Source organism: Bactrocera oleae, chromosome 2 (assembly GCF_042242935.1).
Source record: "Bactrocera oleae isolate idBacOlea1 chromosome 2, idBacOlea1, whole genome shotgun sequence".
Classification (NCBI taxonomy): domain Eukaryota; kingdom Metazoa; phylum Arthropoda; class Insecta; order Diptera; family Tephritidae; genus Bactrocera; species Bactrocera oleae.
Genome location: NC_091536.1, coordinates 64,440,368 through 64,465,213, shown reverse-complemented (window position 1 = coordinate 64,465,213; position 24,846 = coordinate 64,440,368). Strand labels below are relative to the sequence as shown.

The 24,846-nt window shown below is 31.1% G+C and overlaps 1 protein-coding gene across 1 annotated transcript in view; it reads right to left on the bottom strand.

The window, feature by feature from the left end:
• LOC106617631 (very long chain fatty acid elongase 1) overlaps positions 1–23,918 on the bottom strand; it is a 40,971-nt gene extending 17,053 nt beyond the window's left edge. The window contains exons 1-4 of the mRNA XM_014234962.3: positions 23,189–23,918; positions 14,121–14,311; positions 12,947–13,027; positions 923–1,085 (exon numbers count right to left, since the gene is read on the bottom strand). Of these exons, the coding sequence (XP_014090437.1) occupies positions 923–1,085; positions 12,947–13,027; positions 14,121–14,311; positions 23,189–23,333 (580 nt within the window). The 5' untranslated portion in view covers positions 23,334–23,918. The remainder of the gene's footprint in view (positions 1–922; positions 1,086–12,946; positions 13,028–14,120; positions 14,312–23,188) is intronic.
• Positions 23,919–24,846: the final 928 nt, after the last annotated feature.

The window sequence follows — 24,846 nt, the reverse complement described above, 5'->3', positions numbered from 1 at the left end:
GAAGTTGTTACAGCTATCTAATAGTATTAAATCAGAATGCGAACTTAAATGTTGGGTTGATTTGTAATAATGGATGAATCCTGTATCATCCGAGTCGATTGGACGTGGTGAATCAAATCGATAGAGTGGTGAGATGTATTCGTAACACTCAGCTGACAAAGAAATTGGCGAGAATGGGATGAAAGAATGACCAATTATGTTACAAAAGCAATTGAATGTAACGAAATCATAGTGCTCGTTATATACAGTGCATTAATAAAGTGATAACTGTTCATTAATTTGATTTTTTAAATTCTTCAGTGTTAAACTTGGATAATTTACACGAACAGCATTAGAATACGAAATATAGTTATTAAACTAGAAGGTTTAGGAGCAAAGTTAGTAATATGTTTGAGAAGAGTTGCCATCTATTTATTTAATTAAATTGTTAAAATTAAAATTCTGGGACTCGAGCATAAGCAATTTAAATTCAAAATTATGATTTATATATTTTACATAGTTTTAAACTATAAATATTTTTTAAAGGGTTGCCAAATTTTTAAAATGAAATTTTACAAATTACTCGAACAATTATACTATTGATCTCCCACTAGACAGACTTAAAAAAAATTCATGGGAGAGTGTGTAAACATTTCTGTGGTTATATGTAAACGTGCCACTGCTTTTGAATTATTCTGATTCTGAGATAACGAGGTATTTCTCAATACTTTCACATAACCTAAAATAATAAATGAATATAAAAAATGTATAAAGATTTATTTCTTAATATATTTGTATACAAATTAATCTGCGGAATTTTAATCTGGCAAATATTGTGTTTGAGCATAAAATAAAAATTTTTAAAAATTATTAACTTACTTAAATTTGTATTTTCAGAATCAAAAATTATATATTATAAATTTCTTAAGCCTCAAACACTTACCAGCCAAGAATTTTACTAGTACCCAGGTCTCCAATGGCGTCACCGAGTGATGGTACACATGCAACCATGTTATTTGTGACGACTTTTTCCGAAGCACAAAGAAAAATGTGTCGGCAAATTCAGTCAATTTCGAGAGGTAGTAAACGTAACAGAGATTTAGCATCTGTAAATACACAAAAAAGAAGAAAATTAATATAGTAAAATAAAACTGATTTGAATAATTTTAGACATCAATACATATAAGTTGTTGTAAGAATTACTTAATCATAAATTGTTACCACTTAAAATTTATTTATTTGTAAATATAGTTTTGAGCAAACAATTTGTCTTTAATTGACATTAACTAAGTCTGGACGTTTCTGTCAAACGATCGAGTATTCAAATTAACATTGTATCATTCAAATACCAAAATAATTTCGGTGTTTTCATATTTATTTGTAAAGTGACCTTACATCTCAGCCACGTGCCCAAATAATATATGCGCAACCACATACGTACATACGTACATATTTACATATTTATTCCGTCATAACAGATATTCGCACTGTTTAGCTCAAAAAAGAAAAGAAAACTATAAAAATCAAAGGTTTGAAAATTGTTTTTGCAAAGAATTCGTAAACACAAAAACACGCACAAGCGGTGAACAGCGTAAACTGTAAGCGTAAACCGTAAGCGTCATTATCACTATGGGCATCAATGATTTTGAATAAAGATTTACAATCGCATTGTATGTGTTAGTGTGTATGCATATTTTTATTTAGTAAATACTATAAAAGTCACACTGTGCTTTATGCTTTTTTTTGTCAATTTTGACAAAGGAGAAGGTATAAAAGACTTAGTTGAGTAGGTAAGACATAAAAATATTGTAGCAAAAATATCATAAACTTCTAACCATACATACATACATATGTACATATTTATATAGTTAGTTATATAGCAGGTTATGTTTTTATACCATATTTACTGTTTTGTTTGTATTTTTGTGTATTTTCGCGGCAATTATCAATGGCTCTACTTGTAGGTCAAAACGCGAAGTGTTAAGACCAATGTTGAGGTGTAAATTTGAATTCTAAAAATCGTTTAGGAAAGAAGGTGATAATATATTAAAAAAAAAAATTGGAAAATTATTATGGTATATAGCGTCATTGAGTTGTTTGGTAATGACGATTCACTACATCATATAATGTTAATGTTATTAAAGTTTTAGCTCATGCTATCAGATATAATCAAAGTACAATATAATAATATAATTTCAAAAAAACGTATCATTAATTGTAAAAAGTGTTGTTACGTTATTTTGCATTTTAGGTGACGATATATGTATTATATTTAACTGCTGCGAAATAAATGATATCTGAATTTTTGTGAATGGAAGGGAATATAGTTGTATTTAACGTTAACCTATACCTATGCTATAATATAGAGTATTATACGGGTAAATTTAATTATGATTAAAGGGTTTACCTAATGTGAGAATTAAAAAAAAGACTATTATTTTTTTATATTTCGATGGGTTATGCCCTTAAAAGTAATAAACTAAATTTTAAATCGATATCGTAAATATTTTTTGAGTCACAGCTCTAAAAAGTGTAGCCACTTTTCAATCAGTTCAATCAATTTATTTTAAAACGCATTCGCCAAAGTTGCTCGAATGATTACTCGAAGGCAAACTAAGCAATCGCTATAACATCTTTTTTGTGCATTTTATGTATATAGTTTTCTATATCTTCTTTATCTGACAAAAAATTTAATTTTGATAGGCAAAAAACTACTTAAAACTACTAAGAATTTTTTTATGTTTATGCCGGTATAACTGCAGCTGTGAAGGGTCATTGTACCGCTATCAGAAATCTTATAGTAGAAGAATATTAATGATATTAAAACATTTTTTTATCAAACATTCTTTGAAATTCTGTAAAGTAAATCCAATTCAATTAAAGCGTTGATTAAGAATGTCAGCCGTGTAGCTCAATTTACTGTTCATATAAAAAAATAGAGTACAAAAAAGTTTTCGAAAATGACTATAACATAAGACAAACTAAAAGTCTTACACACACTTGTTTAATCTCATGCCTTCATTATGTCTTTAATTGAGAGTAAATCTGCAATTATGTGAATATGCGAATGTTTTTTATGCTTCAGAATATGATTTAGACTCAAACAAGTAAGGAGGAGATAAAAATATAGTTTAAAGCAAGTAAGAGCTGGGGGAAAACATGGATTTACTCTTTTTTACTGGATTTACTTATCCTATAACCAATATGCTTATCTAGTTTTATTGAAAATTCTTGCTTAATACCAAAATATTTACTTTGAAAAAAGCAAACTTATAAAAATCAAATAAGGTTCTTTGTATTGTGTATATGGAAGATCACAAGGAGAAGAGATATAATTTATTAAATTTTAATTACTGAGAGGTGGATATTTAAACCATATCAGAGAGAGAATTGAGAATTGAAAATATTATTTTTTGATATGAATGAACGCCAAAAAATGTTAATTCTAAAACAAACTCTTTTTTAATTCTTAACTATATGCTTGAGATTGAAATTTTTCTTTTTTATTTTGCAATTCGGTATTTGGGATTAAAAATGTTTTTGGAATAAAATTTTTTTTATTTGGTAATCCGGTATCCCAAATAAGGAATTAAACAACAAAAAAAAATGTAAATCAAATGTTAATTCAAAGAAGCACATACATTCTTTGAAAAACTGCAACATACGCAATTTTAAAATTATTGTTGTCTTTTCATTTGGGATCAATAAACCAAGCGGTAGATTGCCTACTTGAGGGGTATTTTTTATTTTTATTGCAATTCCAATTAACTAATATTTAATTTTGCTTTCTTCACATCTAATTTTATACATTCACAAACGATCAAATACACAGTAAATTAAACTAATAAATAAGAATTCTAGCAATTAGCTAGAATGAAAATCTGCCAAGTCATATTTAACACTAAATTAAGTTATAGAAAATTTTGTGATATGTTTATATCTGGTCTACTTTTATTGTTTTGTTTGTTCACACTATTTATATGTGGTTATTAGCTAAGCTAATAACTTTTCAAGAACCCACATACCGAATATGTGGACTCTATTGCGTATGGCTGAGTTATTGCCGAAAATATCAGTCAATCTGAAATTCGGGGAAAATGTTTCAGCGATAATAGTGAAATTGTAATCTATTCATGATTTCGTCGAAGAATGAAGTTGAACCCTATCGCCACATTAATTAATATTGCCAACACCTGAAGGTATTTAGACGGCTTTGACCCTTGCAAGTTGCAAGAGTATGAAACGTTCGGTTCCACCCGAACTTAGCCCATATTTTGTATTATTATTGGAGATTTATAGCAACTCCGTAATATTACATTTAACAGCTCTGTAATTGGAAGCGTGGAAACACCAACACCGGAAATTCCATATCTACTCAGCTGGTTTTTATTTTAACGATTGCTTAACGATTGTGAATTTATGCTTCTATTATTACCTACAACTTGGTGTCCTTGTTGGAGTAAAAAAAAGGTATATGATATAAATGTATACCATATATACCTTTGTATTTATATATTTAATTTTTTTCGAATTTTTTTTTTGGTGCAGTGCGTAATTTTAATTGCGTATTGGATTTCCCCGACAGTGATTTTATTGTTTTATTTGCGCATGAGTAAGCAGAGCTCACATGATTTAGGCGGAGTTATAAAAATTAAATATATTTCATATGCATTGACATTTAAATAAATTAATTTAAAAAAATATATATATTTGAAATTATTGATAAATATTATACATCTACAATATTGTTATAAAGAGGAAAGATTTGTGTGTATGTTTGTAATGAATAACATATACTCAAAAACTATTATAACTGTTCACGATTAAGAAGCTACATCCACACTGAGTAACATAGGCTATATTTATTCTTAAAACCTTAAGTAACGTAACGCAAGATGTAAAAAATGTGCCCGAAAACGTCTTTGGTTGCATGTGCTGCGGAAACTATTGAAAGTATTTTCTACAATAACTATAATAAAACAACTTCGCTACTATCTTTTAAGATTTTTAAAGTTAACAGAAAATTAGACCATGTTATATATAACATACTTCTGTTTAAATCCTTATTTAAATAATGAGATATGTACATGTGATATCAACTAAATCGCTAAACCACATAACAGCTTGACCATTTAATTTCATTAAAATATTAGATTTTGAACCAACCTGAATGGGTTAATGGCAGGTGGCAAGACGAAAATAATTATATGAGGCATTTGGGGGAAGAGAAAGGGACGGACTGATTGCATTAATTTGGACATTGCTTTGGTTTGACATACTTGAGAACATATTTTCAAACAATTTATATATATATATATAGCTCACACAATGAACGACATATTGGCAATAAAACTTGTTACTGAGATAACTTACATATTGGCCGATATATGTGGTATAAAGTCACCCGGAAATTCGAACATCTTTATAGTAAGTATATTGGGGCCAAGGGATATATTGACTCAATTCAACTCATTTTTGACACTCAGGCAAACTATTATCAGGAAGTTATCCTGTCTGAATTTCATAATATATCTCACACACTGACCGATATTTTCGGTAAAAAGTCAACTATAACTACTGGGGTCCACATATTCGGTACCTAGGGGCTTAAACAGTTTTGGTTCGATTTGGACAATTTCTGGTCATAAGGTGGAAAATTTTAATGGCAATATGCGTGCAAAAACTTGCGCCCCGATACATTAATTCTTGTTTGATTTGCATACTATGCGAGACAATGCCATGGAATTCAAAATTGTGTTGAAGAGAAATCGATCTAGGAGGTCCCGAGATATGGGTCTTCCCCTAAAGGTTTGTTTTAGATAATATAAAACTTAATTGCACTATGTGTAAAATTCAACGTCTCGGACTTGTTTGTTTTAATCAAATCCATTATTTTCGGAGTAGGCGGGGTTATCGCCTAAATTTATCTATTTTTACACTGTTGATAGGGGTGCTAAAAAGTGAGTGAATTTGGATATTATAGCTTTAACGGTTTTGGAGTTATGCACATTAAATCTATTAGCGTAATGTGATTCATTGTACCAAATAACAGTCTTGTTGTGGGGCTCAGTCATCTCATTTGGTTTCTAATTAATGTCACTTTGTGGGCGTGGCAACGGTCCGATTACGCCCATATGCAATATCAAGCATCTTACATGTGTACCAAGCTTCATCAAGATATCTCAATTTTTATCTCAATTATGATTTCAACTCGTCTCTTCATCCTGATCATGAATATATACTATCTATATAACCCTATATCTAAATCGCTTAGTTTTGGGTGATACAAAAAACCGTTAGATGAACAAAAATATTATAGTAGCAACATGTTGCAAGAGTATAAAAATTACATGTCACGTTTTCTCCTAGGTCTCCTACACTACTGAACCGATTTTAGTAAAATTTTGCACCCTATATCCTGTTTGATCCAACTTAAAAGATAAGATGGATACTATATACCAACAGCAGCATGTTTTCCAAATAAAAAAAAATAAATTTTCAGTTAGATGCCAAATAGAAAACTCATTATTTATTAAACCTGTGAGCCTCAATTTTGGAATTTTTTATACTCCTTGCCGTTCTTTTTTCGCTTTAGACTTCAGGCTGTTAGCAATTGCAGTGGAACTTTATGCTAAGATGTCCTCTGATGTATGTGCAATTATCTTGGGCTTCATTCTTTAGTAAGGAAATGTTTCTTTTCGCAACAAATAATAACTTAGTAATCCTGCAGTTTCGAGTAGCGTCCATGTTTTACATTTTTTATAAACAATTGTAATTTATTTTAGGTTTAAATTTTTAAAACCAATCAGAAACATATTTTGTCACCTTTGTCAGCAATTTGTTATTGTAGTCATTCACAATAGAAAAACTTTTTTATTTGTGAAGGGTATTATATCTTCGATGCAACCGAAGTTAACGCTTTTTCTTGTTTTATTTTTGTAAGTGAAAGCTATTTCAATAGTACTACCCACCCGTATTATGTTTTAATTAAAACCCCACTTAGTTTAGTATAGTTTATTAAAAATAAAATTAAAAACCTTCCTTCCTCCGCCCTCAAAAGATCAACACAAATAACGGTATATAAGATTACAAATAACTGTGAATGCGAAGACACATTAAATTAATTAGAAACATAAAAATAACAAATGAAACGAACATGCAATGCCATAAATCTTTTTTAACCGAACAAAAGTAAGACACGATAGAAGATATGTATAGACAAGTAGTACTTGTTCTTCAAGTGATGTTTATAGCGGCTACAGTGGCTACCGGGCGTATGAGCGATGTCAATAACATCAATACATATATACATCTAACTACATATATATATATATATACATACATATATTCATATATATTTATATTGTAGTTTGTATTAGAAGCAAGGCGAGTGCATTGGCGCAAGAAATAGGTAGGTAGAAGGTAATAGCGACGACCTTCATACGCTGCATGTATTTGCCGTTTATTTGTTATTACCTTTTAAATTCTGTTTGTTGATATTGTTTTTTTAGCAAAACTAAATGCTTCGATTGTAATAGTTGTAGGTTTATAGTGCTTCTCTTTCGGCTTTTTAAGGTTTTTCTTTTTTTGTCAGTAATTGCAGTTAAGTTTACAACACAAAAGTGAGAACGAAGTACAACAACAATAAAGTAAACAGTAGCTCTATTGTAAGCGCAAAAAAATAAACCACAAATATGTAATGCACATAGCAGCGAGTATGAGTAGCATGCGCCCGTTAGTGATTATTACCCCATTTGACGGCGTGAAGCATGAAGGAAACGTGCCTGACAAGCAAGCACACGCTTCGAATGATTATAAAGTTGCAATCTAGGTGAGGGATGAGGAAATGGCTTCAATTTTATAAACTAATTTAGACATTGCCTAGATTTTGAGGCTTTGCAATATCTAAAATATTTTTTCCATTCTATGCTTCCATATAATGTCTTATAATATATGGCAAAATCGTTTATTTCTGGGTATAAACGACCACATAATTTTTTCAAGTAATTGAGTCATAAGTAAAAAAAGTAATTTGCCAAGGTAATTTTTATACTCTCGCAACATGTTGCTACGAAGTATTATAGTTTTGTTCACCTAACGGTTGTTTGTATCACCTTAAACTAATCGAGTTAGATATAGGGTTATGTATATATAAATTGCCAGGATGAAGAGACGAGTTGAAATCCGGGTGACTGTATGTCTGTCCGACCGTCCGTCCGTGCAAGCTGTAACTATTGAGATATCTTTATGAAACTTGGTACACATATTTCTTGGTACTGTAAGACGTGTAAGTAGTGTAAACATGTGTGAAATCGGGTGACAACCCCGCCCACTCCCCATATAACGGTACTGTTAAAAACTACTAAAAGCGCTATAAATCAAGCACTAAACACGCCAGAGACATTAAATTTTATCTCTGGGATGGTATGAGATGACTTTATAGGAACCGACTTCAAAATTAGACAGTAGGCGTGGCACCCCCACTTTTAGGTGAAAACCATTACCTTGTGATCTGCTTAACCGATTTCAACCAAATTTGGTACATAAAATTCTTCTTATATTTCTATGTTATAGTGTGAAAATGGGCGAAATCGGATTACAAGCATGCCTATTTTCCCATATAAAACCATTTTAAATTCCATCTAATTCTTTCACATTCCACTATGCAAAACAAGCAACAATGATTTTATCGGGGTAAAACATTGCGTGAGTAATGCGTTTAAAGATTTTCGAAATCAAACCAAAACTGTTCAAGCCCCTAGGTACTGAACCCCAACGCCTTAAGTAAATTATCGGCTTTGATCCTTGCAAGTTGCAAGAGTATAAAATGTTCGGTTACACCCGAACTTACAACTTCCTTACGTGTTTTTGGTTAAAAATTTTATTTTTCCTGGACTAGTTTTCGAACATTTTAAGCGAGGTTTTAGTGAGACTCTGAATATTCAGCGGAGGCACATACGTCTTTCAGAGTTATAATATCTTTACTAGTGAGAAAAATGCATTCAAAAAGAATAATGCGTAGACTGGCGAGCTCTTAACTTGGCCTAAAGCTCTTAATTTATATATTAAGACTATTTTAGTTTCTGTTTTGCATTTATGTACTTTTCTCTCACATGCCAAATTTATATGATTTATTTTCTAAATCAAAATATTGGAAAAGAGATAGTAAGAAAGACGGAGAGAAAAAGGGATATAAAGACAAAAAAGCATGAGGTTTCGATTCACTCATTGAAATAATTCGCGGGTTCTTTGGCCCAATCCGTAAGTATTTAAATTAAATTGTACTATCTTACAAGCCACTTATTAAATTAAGAAAAAAAATATATATATTGTTTTTCTAAAAAACTCTTAATACAGTGTTTAAGTCGGCTCACAATCCCATCTACTTCTCCTATAAGACCAATTTCAATCCCATTGGTTTTTCGATAAAAATCTCAGGACTTTAATTAGCTATCAAAATACAGCATAGACTGATTCTAATAATTCCCGTCCGCTTTAATGACTTTACAATGGATTTTTCGAGCAAAAAGTGATAAAGCTTACATATAGAAGAATAAAATAGATCGATAATCTATTTTGTCGAATTATTATTAATTAAACATTTTAGTACAAAACTTTGTGTACATATGTATTGCTCATTATATTATTTCTAATGTTCGGTCTTCTGCCTTCCTTCCTATGTTTATTTATGCATGAAAATAGTATTAGTTTCTCTCTGCTGTCAATGGTAGAAAAATGTTTGATAATAGAACTTGAACTATAGGTATTTGTAGGCAAGCTATAAATATTATGCAGAATATTAGATAAAAAAAGAGTCAAACGTAATAGGAAATCTAATTTTATAAGAAACTACTTTTTGTTGTCACGAGTACTTCGGTGGCATTGTTTGCTGTTGGCGGTTCTGCAAGAAGTCGCAGTAACCGCCAACATAATAATTGGATACTAATATTGCTGCATAAACAACAAGAGCCAACTTCAGCGCAGAACAGTGTACATACATATATAGATTTACTTGCAAAAATAAAAGATAATCGCAGTAAAAAATAAATGCAGAACATTTTCGTTATTAGAAGCGTATATATACATATGTTGGTATGTATACGAAAATTGCCGGATTCATTTAATGCTCCAATGAGATTTTGGCGCGCGCTCAGCCATGCATTTCAAAACAAACATGTGTATGTTTGTATGTATTTAGTATAACCGTATATCGAATTACTTAGCATTTATTACAAAAAGAACGATAATTTCTTCAGAAAATCCTGCTATTATGGCAACAAAGACGGTATGCAGCGTTAGGACGTTGTAAGTACTGTATAATTATTTTGTCATGACTTTTTGTTGATTGTGTCATTGTCAAAATGTGTTCATATATGGTAGTTAGTCACAAATTAATTTAATAGGATTATGATTCAGAACCCTCTTTGTTTACATAACAACTGCATATCTATTAACTATAATGTAAACTTTTGGCATTTGACTGATGTTGATGTTGATGATGATTTAATATACATATATTATATATTCTTTCCAATACGTCTTCATCGAATTAAAATTAGTATGTATTTGTGACATTCTTATACGTCAATGAATATCATTTGATCTGTCATCGAATAACATCTGTTGAAAAATCTGAAAAAATTCAAAACGAAAACTCTGACAGCGGAATTCAATGCTTTCATATGATGAAGTTCAGGTTCATTTCAAAATTAATTCAATTAATTGGTTATATGTGAGATAGTGGAAGACCGGTCAACTAATTCTCCCACCGTTAGTATATACCTAGCATAATTCGTCTAGTAAGGTTAGTTGGAGCAACGAATGTTATAAAATCCGGTATATAAGGACTGGGGAAAGAACTTGAATATTTTTGAAATTTTCTCATATACGAGTATGGTAATATTATATTGGTAAATAGTTTTCCTAATGACTTAGTTCCTCTGAAAAGTTAAATAATCGAATTGATTTGTTATTTGTGAAGTGGTGGTGGTTGTGGTCCAATTTGGTTTATTTTCAGACTAAGGCAGAATGCATGAAAATAAGGGTGTATATGATCTTTTGGGGTTTTCAAAAATATAGTTTTGGAACACTGGGCTTGATTAAGCTCATTTTTATTTTAATGTTAAAGTCTAAGATGACTTACTATACTTGCAATATTGTTACCGAGTTTGGTTGGGATAGGTGAAGAAGTTTACTGTAATATCCACATATACAGCAACATTTCGCAAGTAAGTCGTGTAACTACTTAAATTTTAATTTTATTTATAAATTTTTTTATTGTTTATAAGACAACTATTTGTGCCAAAGAATTGAAAATTTATTTAGGAAATTATTAAATTTTTAACATATTCGACAAATTCTGAATTCGACAAATTTAAAATATTCTTTGTTTTAAAACAAATAAATTTTTGTGTTCAACATTTTTTATATCCGCATATGATTTTTTAAAATATTTGTTTAAGGGTTTTTCAATACTTTTATATGAATATATTTCATTTAAGTGATTGCCACTTTAAGCCCTTGTGGCACTTAAAAAAGTTGTGTATAATTATTCAATATTTAATATTTTCTTAATTTTTTAAACAAAATGGGGAAAGTGCTAAATCGAAAAATTCTGAAAAAATTTCATTTTTGAAATCAATGACATTAAATGGGAAGAACTGGTTTAGTGGCATTACAAAAAACGAAATGTATATTAAATGCAAATTGTTTTAGTCATTTGCTGTTGTTGTTGTTTTCTTAAATAAAAGTATTGTGATACAGAAATTCATTTAAAGCTCTACAGCAGTTTACCCAGCGCATGAATGTATTCATATTTAATTTAAGCAAATAATTATATCTTAAATTTTGTTAATATTTGCTTGAACTTGCGCGGATCATTTGAAAATACCCGTTTATATCAACAAAAAGAGTAAAAAAGAATAAGTGAAAAGGCAGATGATCACACAAAAGACAAATTATCTGTTTAAATGCAACAAAGGCGGCAATGGCCAACAAAAAAACATTGAAAAACATAACCAACAAACGAGAAGCTTGAAATGCTATTAGTCGCGTTATGTTAATCTCTTGTTTTCAGTTGCCAATTGCGCATCGAACTCTCCCTTTTCTGCGCCGATCGCTTTCTATGAGTTTGGGTTCAAGTCTACAGTTGTTTGAGTGCATGTTTTAAACCGCATTTTTGCCATACATCAACCTTGAAAGTTGGTGACGAAAACAAACATGAGCTAATCGGTTGAAAACTAAAAAGTGTTCGGCCGAAGTTTAAAATATGGTAATTGAAATTTTTGTTGGATCATACTTTTAGCAGTTCGCTGCGTGCGGTTTGGTATGTTTAATATTGATGTGTAATGAGTTTAGTGAGACTACACTGTCTTATGTAAAAACAAAACAGGTAAATTAGACATTTTCAGAACTTTAAGCATCTTCATTTTCACTATTGTAATTTTCTGTGATTGGGTAAATTGATCAAGTCATCTTGGTTAAAGTATAGATTACGAAATGAATTATACTTTCCTTGGTCATAAAGAAATTTTATCTAATATATTTCTTTGCACTATCTTATTCTCCCTAAAATTTATTTTATGAGAAATTTGAGCACAAGTTCCGGAACGTGGGCCGAAATTAGTCATTGAAACCTTATGACTATTGTAATATTTATGTTCTTTAATTCAGCGCACTATACAACTTCTTATACGATCTTGAAGCACTTTGCATAGAAAACAGATAAGAAATATCGACATGTTGAAAAGTGAGTTCATATGGCTAAATAATCCATATTTAGTTAAGATTTTACCGAATAATGTGTGAAAGAAAGTTTTTATATAGTTCTAGGCAGTAACCCATTATTTTTGAAAAATTAAACTTGATGTTGAGTATTATATAATAGTCTATCAATACATATAATCTACCTTTTTGTAACATTAATGTAACTGTAATATACGAGTATAAGAATATACGCATCACTCACCCGCTTTGACATTGGCCCATCAGAGTAATCCACGGGTTCACATTTCAAATTGTAGTTGTTGAGCCAACCAGCCATGAGGTGCTGTAAAAATATAAATATTTTTTTGTAAATTTAATATCCGAATAGTATTATTTGTTAATTTTTATTATAGAATTCTTAAAGTCACTGGTTTACAGGGTTGCCATTGCATTAAAAACCATGGATTAAAAATTTTATTTTCAATTTTAAATTCCAATTTTGGGCAATGAAAAGTTAATTTTTAATCCAAAAGTTGGTGACTAAAAGTTGAAAATTAAAGTTTTAATTGGAAAAACTTAATTAAAAATAGTAAATTTATTTGTTTTTAAATTAAACATATATTATAATTTTATTTTTTTTTACTTATTCAAAGATTTTTCGATATTACAGTATAGGAAAAACTAAATTTAAATTCAAAACATAAAGAATTTTTTTATTGCATTATTTGCAACCTTGCTGACTTAATAGGCCAATCCCGTTGTGAATTTTAAGGTAACCTAAATTGTATTGCAAGTTAATGTAATTTTATCTGAATTTATTTTGTAACCAATTAAGATTTGCTTTAAGTTCTCCTAAGAGGTCAGAAGCTTCAAGGCATTAAGTTATAAACCATACAAATGTAAAAAATTGAAAAAAAATGCTTAACGTTGTTGCGATTTAATACCAAAAACTTTAATAATTAGCAAGTCGAGTATTTAGATCTCACAAAAATGTTGGCTAAAAGTTGTATATGTACTACAAGTATACCTACAAGGCATACAACTAATTTTTTGGATACCTCCCAAAATGTGAATGGTTTATATTTTACTCTTTACACTTAGCAGTATAGCTTCTCATTATAGTTATCTCTTTTTTAGCTAAACGTATAAGTATGAATAAAAGTACTTTTGCAAATTCTAAGTTGAATATAATTCACATATACATTTTATTTATAATTTTGCAAAGAGTTCGAAAGGGATATGAAGTACCAATGTGTACATACTTATATACGTACTAAATGAGTCTTTGGTTTTGGGTAATTAACTGTGATAAAGCTATATTGACTACAGCACTTATCTATATTTAAAATCCAATTTTATATGCCTCCATAGCTTAGCATAAGAAAAAAGCATAAATAATCAATTTGATTTCCATTTGCTTATTGGGTCACACTCACCTCGTAGAACATGTACGCGCTTAACGCCACCTGAAAGGCATTATAGATGACTAATGTACGACGCAGTTGGAAGGGTTTTCTGTCGCGCATGAATGTTGGTCCAATCAATAGAACCCAAGATAGGTATATGGCAACCAATCCGAATGTATAAAGGGGATTCTCCATTAGGGGGAAACGTGTGGCGCGGGGATCTGAAAAGGAAATAGGTAGATTTACAACAAATAAGCATTAAAAGTGATGATAATTACCATTTTTGATTTTTTTTTTTAAAACCGATTTAGCAAGATATAAAACTGGTTCTATATAGAAAATATTTTCTAAAGCCACCACCGAATATATTCTTTCTAAGGTATAAATTCTCCTATAATTCTAGTATAATATCTTAAGAATTATTTTAGACGTTTGAAACCACCTTTAGTCGCATACTTTTCAACAGATTACACAATTTTACTATTTTGGTAATTTTAAGTCAAAAATTTCAAAATATATTTTATTTATATATACATTATAGATAGTTGATAGGTTTGCGATTGCATTTACAGATTCTTTTTAGCAAAAAAATAGAAAATTAATATAGTCTTGAGGAAGAATCTTTGAGACTAGTTACTGGGTTTTTACTGTTCCATAAAGCCAAGTTATGGACATATACAAATGCAAGGAGGTCAAATAATTTTTTGGCCACTGGCACTAGAATTAAAAGAGCTTTTTTTGTGAACTTGTATGATCTCGTGACCTTCGTGTGTTTAAGCATTTCAAATGTTTTACTTAATGATTCTGAACTTAAAAGATGTTTATTTTAAATTATATGTAATCATAACTTGGTAAGGGCTTAAGAATAGTCGGTTTAATATCGCGTGTAATAAGAATTAAATAACATTTAATACGCTATTATTTACTTAATATACTTAATTGCCATTGTGATTATGTAATCGTTTGTGGAAGCGTTTATGTATTTACCAATACCATTCTATATTTTATAATCTCACTTTAATGAATATTTGTATACTAGGGTAATGTAAGTTGAAGCAAGCTGTCCAATATTTATTATTTCTCCTCATTAAAAAATTTAATTTCAGATTAAGTTATAGAAAAAAACAACGTAGTTCTTTTCAGGCCAGTGAAGCAGAATTTGTAATTAACTTTGGGTATGAAGGGTGGCAAGGCTAGACTAGAGGCAAAAGAAAACGAACCCGAAACGAGAGTCATTGCTCAGCTACCGAATTCGCAATTTTTGGCTCCTTGTGAATTTTTTCTGTTTCTAGAACTGACTAATTTACATAGGTAAACGCGCCACTTGTCTTTTGGCACAATATAAAAATCTCCAGACAAACAAATTGTTAAGAGCGGATTACCATACACAGCATACAGCTGTCATACAAACTGACCGATCAAAATCAAAACAAAAATCTTTATTAAAGATCGTTTAAAATTTGTTCTTGTTTTATTATATTAATATTATGAAGGTATATTAAAAAATTGTTTATTACTATTATTTATATAAATTATCATTAATATAACGTCGTTGGCTGTTTTCTAGTGACATAGACTAAACACCTGTTAAAGATTTAAGTTGTTTTTATATTTATTGTAATTGTTTATTATTTTTGTTGTAAAATTGTTTCTATATAAATTTTTATTTTTAAAAATTTCAACATGCTTGAATTATATTTATTCGTCACAGTATCTTACGTGTGGAATTTGTTTTTATGTTCTGTCTTCAAATGCAAAAAAAATGTTCACACTTCTGTAGATATAAATCTCAATAGCTACTAGCACTATTATTTCCATAAATTAATGTTTTCAACAATTGTTTTTGATTAAGATATAGCTTGCTACTTGACATTTGAACAATTAATTGTTTAGATGTGCTACATGCAAATAGTTGCAAAGTATCTAATAAGATCTAGGAGTCGCAGTAAGGCACGTAAGTTAAACTTGTTTGCTCACATCATCCTATGTGTAAACGATTTTGTCTTATTAAACTATTGCAAAGCTAGGCATTCTTTCACGAATGCGGTATATGGAAACAAACAAATCTATTAATAAATATATAGGCACATATCTCTGTATTTGTATATACTAGGCGTGGGCAGCTGTCGTTGTAGTAACCGCTTGCGCAATAGAACTTTACTTCTTGGACGAAGAATACGAACGCACATACTCGTAGTTGAATAATGTTGTTAGGAATAAGATTGGAAGCTGCTATTATAATGTTATTGTTGTTGTATATGCAAATAAATATGTAGCTGTAGTCGCAGGTGCAACTAAAACAGCATTTTTAGCTGTTAAGCATATGTTTAGTGTCTTCACTAGAGTACAGTACACCAATATCACGCTCATGCCGTTGAGGGACAAATTCAAAGTGGAGGGTGAACAACTATTGCCTACGTTTACGATGTGCTTCTGAGTAAATAATTTAATTTCAATATCATATTTTATTATAGACATTATAAATCGTTTATACAATTAACGCCACATTAATACACGCAGCGTCTCTTTTGCATACATTTTAATGTAAATTTAGCGAAAAGTTTGTGTCTTAAGTCTTTTGTGTTGATGAGCATGCAGTCAAAGCAAGGTATTATTTGTATGCAAAAATTTTTGCTGATCTTTTATAATTTTTCTGAGCGTTTGCAAATTTTTTACATTGAAAACCACTTTTGATGTATAAAAAATTGGTGTGTTTGCCATATTTAATAAACGCCGTTAAACTTTTCAACAACAGTGCGTATAATGGCAGAAAGACATATATATATTTATATGAAAAAACCTAATTAAAAGATTAAAAAGCAGTAAAAACTGTAAATATGCGCATACATACAAACATATAAGGTGGCTGCATGCTCAGATGCCCACAAACATTGAGAAGCTAGCAACTAAATAAGTCATAAAGAAATAAAATAAAAAACTACGCACAGTTGTAAGTGTATGTTGGTTAGTATACATATATATATCATAACAAAACAATAAAAGAAGGAAATTGACAATTATTAGTCTTTTTTCACATTATTAATGACATTTAATTGCGGTAATAATTGTCGCAGATAACAGAAGCAAGTGTCCGCTGCAAATTTTCGGCATTGTCAAGGCCGGTGCTGATCGTGTGCTCATGTAAATGTAGTTAGGTTTTTTACACGCCTCATGTGTATGGATATGGTAAAGGGCATAATACATATTATAAGTGGTTATAAAGTATATTTTTCAAGTTCAACGCTGCTTCAATGGAAAAGTTGTTTATTATTGTTTATGACTTCAACTTACTTTTGGAATTTGGAACTAGAAAAAATTTGTTTGTAGATTGGAGTTCTTTATGCAAATATAAAAAATGGTAAAAAGTACTGTAAAATTTTTTTTGAGAATTTCTGAGTTTTTGTACCTGAATGAGTTATCTATAAAAATCTTCTAAGAACAGCACACACATAATTGTATGTGTACTATGACTTTCTTTTGTACTGGTAACAATTTTCTTTTTCAAATAAAAGTTGGGAAATAATGAAAAAAAATTTATTACGAAGAGTTTGAACAATTATTTCGGCTATAACATCATTGTCTTCAGTAATAATATATTCAAAATTTCGTAAAAATATGTTATACCAACAAAAAGTTTTCCAACAGATGAAACATAAACCCAATCGGCAGTTCGCGGAATCGTTATTGGCTGTACAAAAATATCAAAAAAAGCTTTGTGCTCTGAAAAATTTTTTTGAAATGGAAGTAACAACCATATTTACATTTCCTCATCATTAGTCTATGAAACATTAGTTTAACTGCACTTAAATGTTTTAGTTGCCTTCTTAACCCTTTACGCGCGTCACTGACCCTGGCACACGGGCAAGCGGCTGAGTTTAGTTAGACGCGCGAGCATTTAAGTGCGCGGTAATACTTCTTAATTGCAGCTCTATGTCAACTCAACTGATTTATGAACTTTGTTTTACCGTCACAAATGCTTTGTTGTTGCCATTTTTTGTAGTAAATTCTCTGTTTAACCGGCATAGTGTAGTAAAGCATACTTATAATTGACGTTTACTATACAATTTGCAAAGAAATAAACATACACAGCTAAATAACTAGTGGCATCTTGTACTAAATATGCGTTTTAGTCAAGCGATTTTTTGTTGCGCCCACTCATGCATTGGTTGCGCCTTTCAACCAACACATATTTGTTTATTTGCACACATTACTCAAGTCATTACTTGTATCGACTCATAAGAATTTTTTGTGTATATTGCGAAGTTTAAGCTTTCCAACTACAACTACATTATCAATGCGCAATTCTACGCTTTGTGGAAATTCTGTGCATTTCTAATAGCCCGCAGACTAGTTTAAAGGGGATTTTTTGCACTCAACAATTAATTGCGTATCTTGTTATTGCACATACTATAAGTACAATTATTAGCTACACACAGACGTATATTAGGAAATGTACACTTAATTGATTTATTTTGCATGGACTGTTTAGGAAATAATTTTATGTAGAACGAAATAATTATTTTAAAATTAACAGTCTAAAGTTCTTATATAATTATTTTCTAGGAACTTCTGGATTAATTTTTATTAATTCTTCTACTGATAGCAAAAAACAAAGGATTCACTATGAAGGCATTGTTCGATTGATATTCACTTTCTGCTACATTTTATTAATTAGATACACAGATATTTAATTGGAAAATAAATCAATTTGGAACTGATATTAGTTATTATTATAATACATTTAAGAAAACTTTTTTTTTACCAACGGCAACCAAAGCCGAAAATATTATTATTTTATTATCTCTTAAGTCATTGTTGGTATTATTTCCTTTAAAATACTTTACGAATCTCAATTATATTCATTCTTCAATATTCCACATGCGTTTGACGTTGGCTTTATGCATCTTTCACTCACTTTTTTATACCCTAACCAGCGTATATTAAGTTTGCCACGAAGCTTGTAACACCCAGAAGGAAACGTTGGAGACCCTATAAAATATATACATAAACGATCAGCACGATAAGCTAAGTTGACTTATCGATCTGAAATTTTGCACCTGACCTTTTCTCACAAAGAAGCTGCTTATTTGTCGGAGCGGCCGATCTCGGACCACTATAGCATATAGCTGCCATACAAACTGAACAATCGGAATCAAGTGTTTGTATGGAAAACTCTTTCATTTGACGAGGTATCTTCACGAAATTTGGCATGAATTATTATTTAAGGCAATAGTGTAATCTCCGAAGAAATTGTAGAGATCGGATGACTATAACATATAGCTGCCATATTAACTGAACGATCGGAGTAAATTGCTTGCATGGAAAAGTTTGTTTATTTGACGAGATATCTTCGAAATTAGGCACGAGTTATCGCTTACGATAAATTATTCTCCGCAAAAACGGAGATACGATAAATTATTCTCCGCAAAAGTCAGATCAGATCACTATATCATATAGCTGCCATACAAATTGAACGTTCGGAATCAAGTTCTTGTAAGGGGCCTTTGTATTTGTGAAGGGCATTATAGATTCGGTGCAACCGACGTTAACGTTTTTTCTTGTTTTCACTCAAATATGTCGAACTTTGTGCCCCAAAAAGTATTTTTGCGGGGAGTTGTTATTCATTATTTTATGTATGGTGAATGCGCTCTAGCTAAGCGAACGTGCTAAAAGTTGTTAGCACGATTTGAAAGGGAAGATTTTGGCTTGAAATACGAAGAACGTACTGGGCTGTCAAAAAAGTTTGAAGATGATGAACTAGAAGAATTCCTGATTGATGAAGATGTTTGCCAAAGACAAGAGGACCTCGCAGAATCTTTTGGAATCACCCAAGCATATGAATTAAAGAAAAGAGCCAGGGTAATGCTCTATATTTCGTGGGAACAAAAGGACGTGCTGTAATATTATCTTCTAAAACCGGCGAAACCATTAATGGTGATTGTTGCCGACAGTAACAAACACCCGGAATTTGCAATTAGACACAACGCGATAACTGTTTGATCATTAAAATTGTCAGAAAGATGAGAAAATGTTAAAGCTTCAGATGAGCAATACGTCAAATAATACAATACATGTTTTTCTTAAATTAGCGTTAAAATTTTGAAAAAAAAACTCAATTGCACGAATATGGTTGTAGACCGATCTTGGGCTAACTAGGTTTGATCATTTTGTTCGTGAAGGATTTTTATACCCTGAACAGGGTATATTAAGTTTGCCACGAAGTTTGAAATACCCAGAAGGAAACGTCTGAGACCCTATAAAATATATACATAAATAATCAGCATGATGAGCTAAGTTGACTTATCGATCTGAAATTTTGCACCTGACCTTTTCTCACAAAGAAGCTGCTTATTTGTCGGAGCGGCCGATCTCGGACCACTATAGCATATAGCTGCCATACAAACTGAACAATCGGAATCAAGTGTTTGTATGGAAAACTCTTTCATTTGCCGAGGTATCTTCACGAAATTTGGCATGAAGTATTATTTAAGGCAATAGTGTAATATCCGAAGAAATTGTAGAGATCGGATGACTATAACATATAGCTGCCATATTAACTGAACGATCGGAGTAAATTGCTTGCATGGAAAAGTTTGTTTATTTGACGAGATATCTTCGAAATTAGGCACGAGTTATCGCTTACGATAAATTATTCTCCGCAAAAGTCAGATCAGATCACTATATCATATAGCTGCCATACAAATTGAACGTTCGGAATCAAGTTCTTGTAAGGGGCCTTTGTATTATATTTGTGAAGGGCATTATAGCTTCGGTGCAACCGACGTTAACGTTTTTTCTTGTTTTCACTCAAATATGTCGAACTTTGTGCCCCAAAAAGTATTTTTGCGGGGAGTTGTTATTCATTATTTTATGTGTAATGAATGCGCTCTAGCTAAGCGAACGTGCTAAAAGTGGTTAGCACGATTTGAAAGGGAAGATTTTGGCTTGAAATACGAAGAACGTACTGGGCTGTCAAAAAAGTTTGAAGATGATGAACTAGAAGAATTCCTGATTGATGAAGATGTTTGCCAAAGACAAGAGGACCTCGCAGAATCTTTTGGAATCACCCAAGCATATGAATTAAAGAAAAGAGCCAGGGTAATGCTCTATATTTCGTGGGAACAAAAGGACGTGCTGTAATATTATCTTCTAAAACCGGCGAAACCATTAATGGTGAATGTTGCCGACAGTAACAAACACCCGGAATTTGCAATTAGACACAACGCGATAACTGTTTGATCATTAAAATTGTCAGAAAGATGAGAAAATGTTAAAGCTTCAGATGAGCAATACGTCAAATAATACAATACATGTTTTTCTTAAATTAGCGTTAAAATTTTGAAAAAAAACTCAATTGCACGAATATGGTTGTAGACCGATCTTGGGCTAACTAGGTTTGATCATTTTGTTCGTGAAGGATTTTTATACCCTGAACAGGGTATATTAAGTTTGCCACGAAGTTTGAAATACCCAGAAGGAAACGTCTGAGACCCTATAAAATATATACATAAATAATCGGCATGATGAACTGAGTTGATTTAGCCATGTCCGTCTGTCTGTATATATTAAAACTAGCCCTCCGTTTTTAAGCTACCGATCTGAACTTTTGCAAATGTCCTTTTCTCACTAAGAAGCAACTCAGTTTGACCGAAAAAATAAATTTATTTCACATTATTGTTCTGTTTAAGACTGAAGATCTAAGCTAATAAACATATTTTTTTAGTTATTGGAAGAAGTAAAAGTAGTTCTGCCTAAGGGAAATTTTTTTTTTTTTTAATTTTTCTGAGCTGTCAAGAATAGAGTTACGCAAATTTTTATTTTTAAAATGTCCCAAAATATTAGTAAATTTTCATGTATAATCGCGTGACATGTTCCTTTGATATATCCATTAAAATTTAGTCATTTACCTTTAGAAAGAGTGCATCAAAAAAATAATTTTAAGAAAAATTTTGTAAAAGACTAGTGCGAAAGTAATAGTAATTAATTAGTGCTGAAAAGTTGGAATCTTCATCGTTATTACAATTTAGTTTGATAAAAATTTTAAAAATTTATATTTTAATTTTATAAAATAAAAATTGATTGCATAAAACGTGGTATATCTCTTTGTTTTTGGTCACAGAAAAATTTCCATAATTGTATCTTTTATCAGTTTACTAAAAATTTTAATCAAATTTCAATAAAATATGGATTTTCGTAAAAATATATACTTAAAATGAGCACCTCAGTTGTTTCTTAAAGAACCAACCAATAAAACATTCTGTAAAATGTAAAATAATAATTTTTAAGAAAAATCGTAGAACAAATGTTGTTTGTAACCGACAATTATAAAAGATATCAAAATTTTTAATGAATCGGAGTTATCAGGCTTAAGATGAATTGAACTTCAACTTTAACTTGACACAGTTATACCGTGAAAGTAGGTATTTTTGGGCAACCTTCTAAGTTAACTCCAAAAAGCAAATTAAATTTGGAAGTGTTTTCCTATAAGAAATATATGCACAGGCACAACAAGGGTTCGCAATGATTAGAAGAAATTTTTCTATGATTTCTTAATTTTTCATCTCCAAAGTTTAAAATCATAACAAATTTAACATTATAAGGTATAACGACGTTCTACTCCCTTTTTAGTTCAAAACATTTGCTATTTTGTATTTCGTAAGATTATTCGAGAAATTTCGCAAATTTATTACCTTCATATGCAAGACTATGGCTATCTATTTAATCTTTTTAATTTGTTGCGACACTTAATGTTTTTTATTTACATGATTTTTTATTTAAGAATATGGTTTTTCTCTTTTTTCATATATTTCATAAAACAGCATTTTCAAGAATTTGGATTACAGGTTGTCTTTCCGGATACCTATTTTTAATAATATTTTTTAAAATTTGTATTTTATTTCGCAACAAATATATTGATACAATTTTATATCTCTTTGACTCTTTTCTTCTTCAACTTTGAATTTTTTTCACTCTACTCCCTCAGCACAATATTTATCAGCTATTTGCTTTTACGCGCCAAATTACATGACAATATCACGCATAATATATTGCAATATTTTGCATTTGAATTTCATTTTATATGTGTCACCAATACATACCGCCGAAATCTCGCTCTACCAAATGGTAATAGCGTTGTATCAGTCCCGTGTAATTCCAGTCAACATGATGCGATTTGAATTCGTCCAATGCTATGGTCGCAATCTCAGCGGCCATGTCGAAGCGCGAAGTTATGTTGCTATTCATTTTGAGTGCGTTTTTGGTGAATTACTTAATAGGCGTTAATATATCGTCACTTAAGTTAATTTTTTATATTTATGTTGTAATTCGTTTGAGACGAAATTCCTCGGTAAAACTGCTCACTATATAAGGATATATATGCACTTTTAAGCGATATATAGTTGTATTTGTTGTTCCGCACACTCACACGCACACATGCAATGCTACGAAATAGTCCATTCTATGCACTTTTTGCAAATAAGAATATAAAAAATATTTATTGTAAAATTTTGAGAATTTTTTTAAATATTTTTTTTTTATTTAGAACAAAACAGCACAAAATTGAACTGAAGTCGTTTCTGGTGCATTGGAAATTTGTTATTATTTTGTTTCTTAATGGTTATAAACTTTTTAGCAATTCGTTTGCACGGGAAGAAAGCACATTCTATTTAGAATATTCTAAATACTAAATGTTACGTATACGCCACCTCGTACAATCCACTAAATTCTAAAATCCAAATTTTTCTGATTTGTATTGAACAATATGTAGTCGCTTGTTAGTCGCTTTTGCTAATATTGTTTCACCAAACCGCACCGTATGAATGTTTATGCTCAACTGACTGCAAAACTTCTCGACAATCGCAAGATAAAATAAATGTTTTTTGCCAAACGCGCGAAGACGCCGTCGAATTGCAGTACAAAAGCACAAAACGCACACAGCGACTAGAAGGCAGTAGCAGTGGCGCCGGCGCAGAGAACGCAGCGCTAGGAGCTGACGCACAGCTGAACGATCGCTAATACGAGCCAATACAACAACATCAGCATGGAAAACAACATCTAATTAACTTAATACGGAAAGGGAGCGTAGTCGCATACAGCGACACAAAATAATTTCAAAAGTCGAAAAACAAAGCCAAAGAAAAGCTGGCAAAGTCAAAAGTCAAACGAAGTTGTTGCCAAAGCAGCTGTGGCGGCAGAATCAGCACCGGTAGTCGGTTGGCGATCGCCTTCAATGCGAAAGATAATCAAAACGACGAAGCAGTCAAGCAGCTCTGCACGAGCAGCGACGCCAGCAGCACAGTAAGCGGTGTAGTCGATTTTGTTTTTGTAAGCAAAGATAAGGGTGTTTGTGTTGGTGCTTTTGTTTGTGTTTGTATTTGTATTTGCTTTTGAGATCTTTTGGTTGCCGAGGTGTCAGGCATCACCACTACACACATAAGTTGGCGAAAACACTGTTATAACTTTAATTGAGTTCGTGTCCGATCGTTTGTAAGTGAACGCCATTCGTGTTTGTCCACTTCTAGCGCTGTTCTTGAGCAGTCCACTTTTGTTGCTGTTGTGCCGAAAACATACTTCCACTTCTTTGTGTGTTTGTGTGAGTAGAAGCAAGTGGATTTGTACACATTAATTTGCTATTACTGTTATTTGGTCATATTTGTTTGTTGCTGTAAACAACAAAAACTGAAAAATCGTTGCTGAAACAATACAGAAAGGGTGACAAGTGGAAGGAGGAGGTAAAAGTGCTGTTATAATTTAAAAT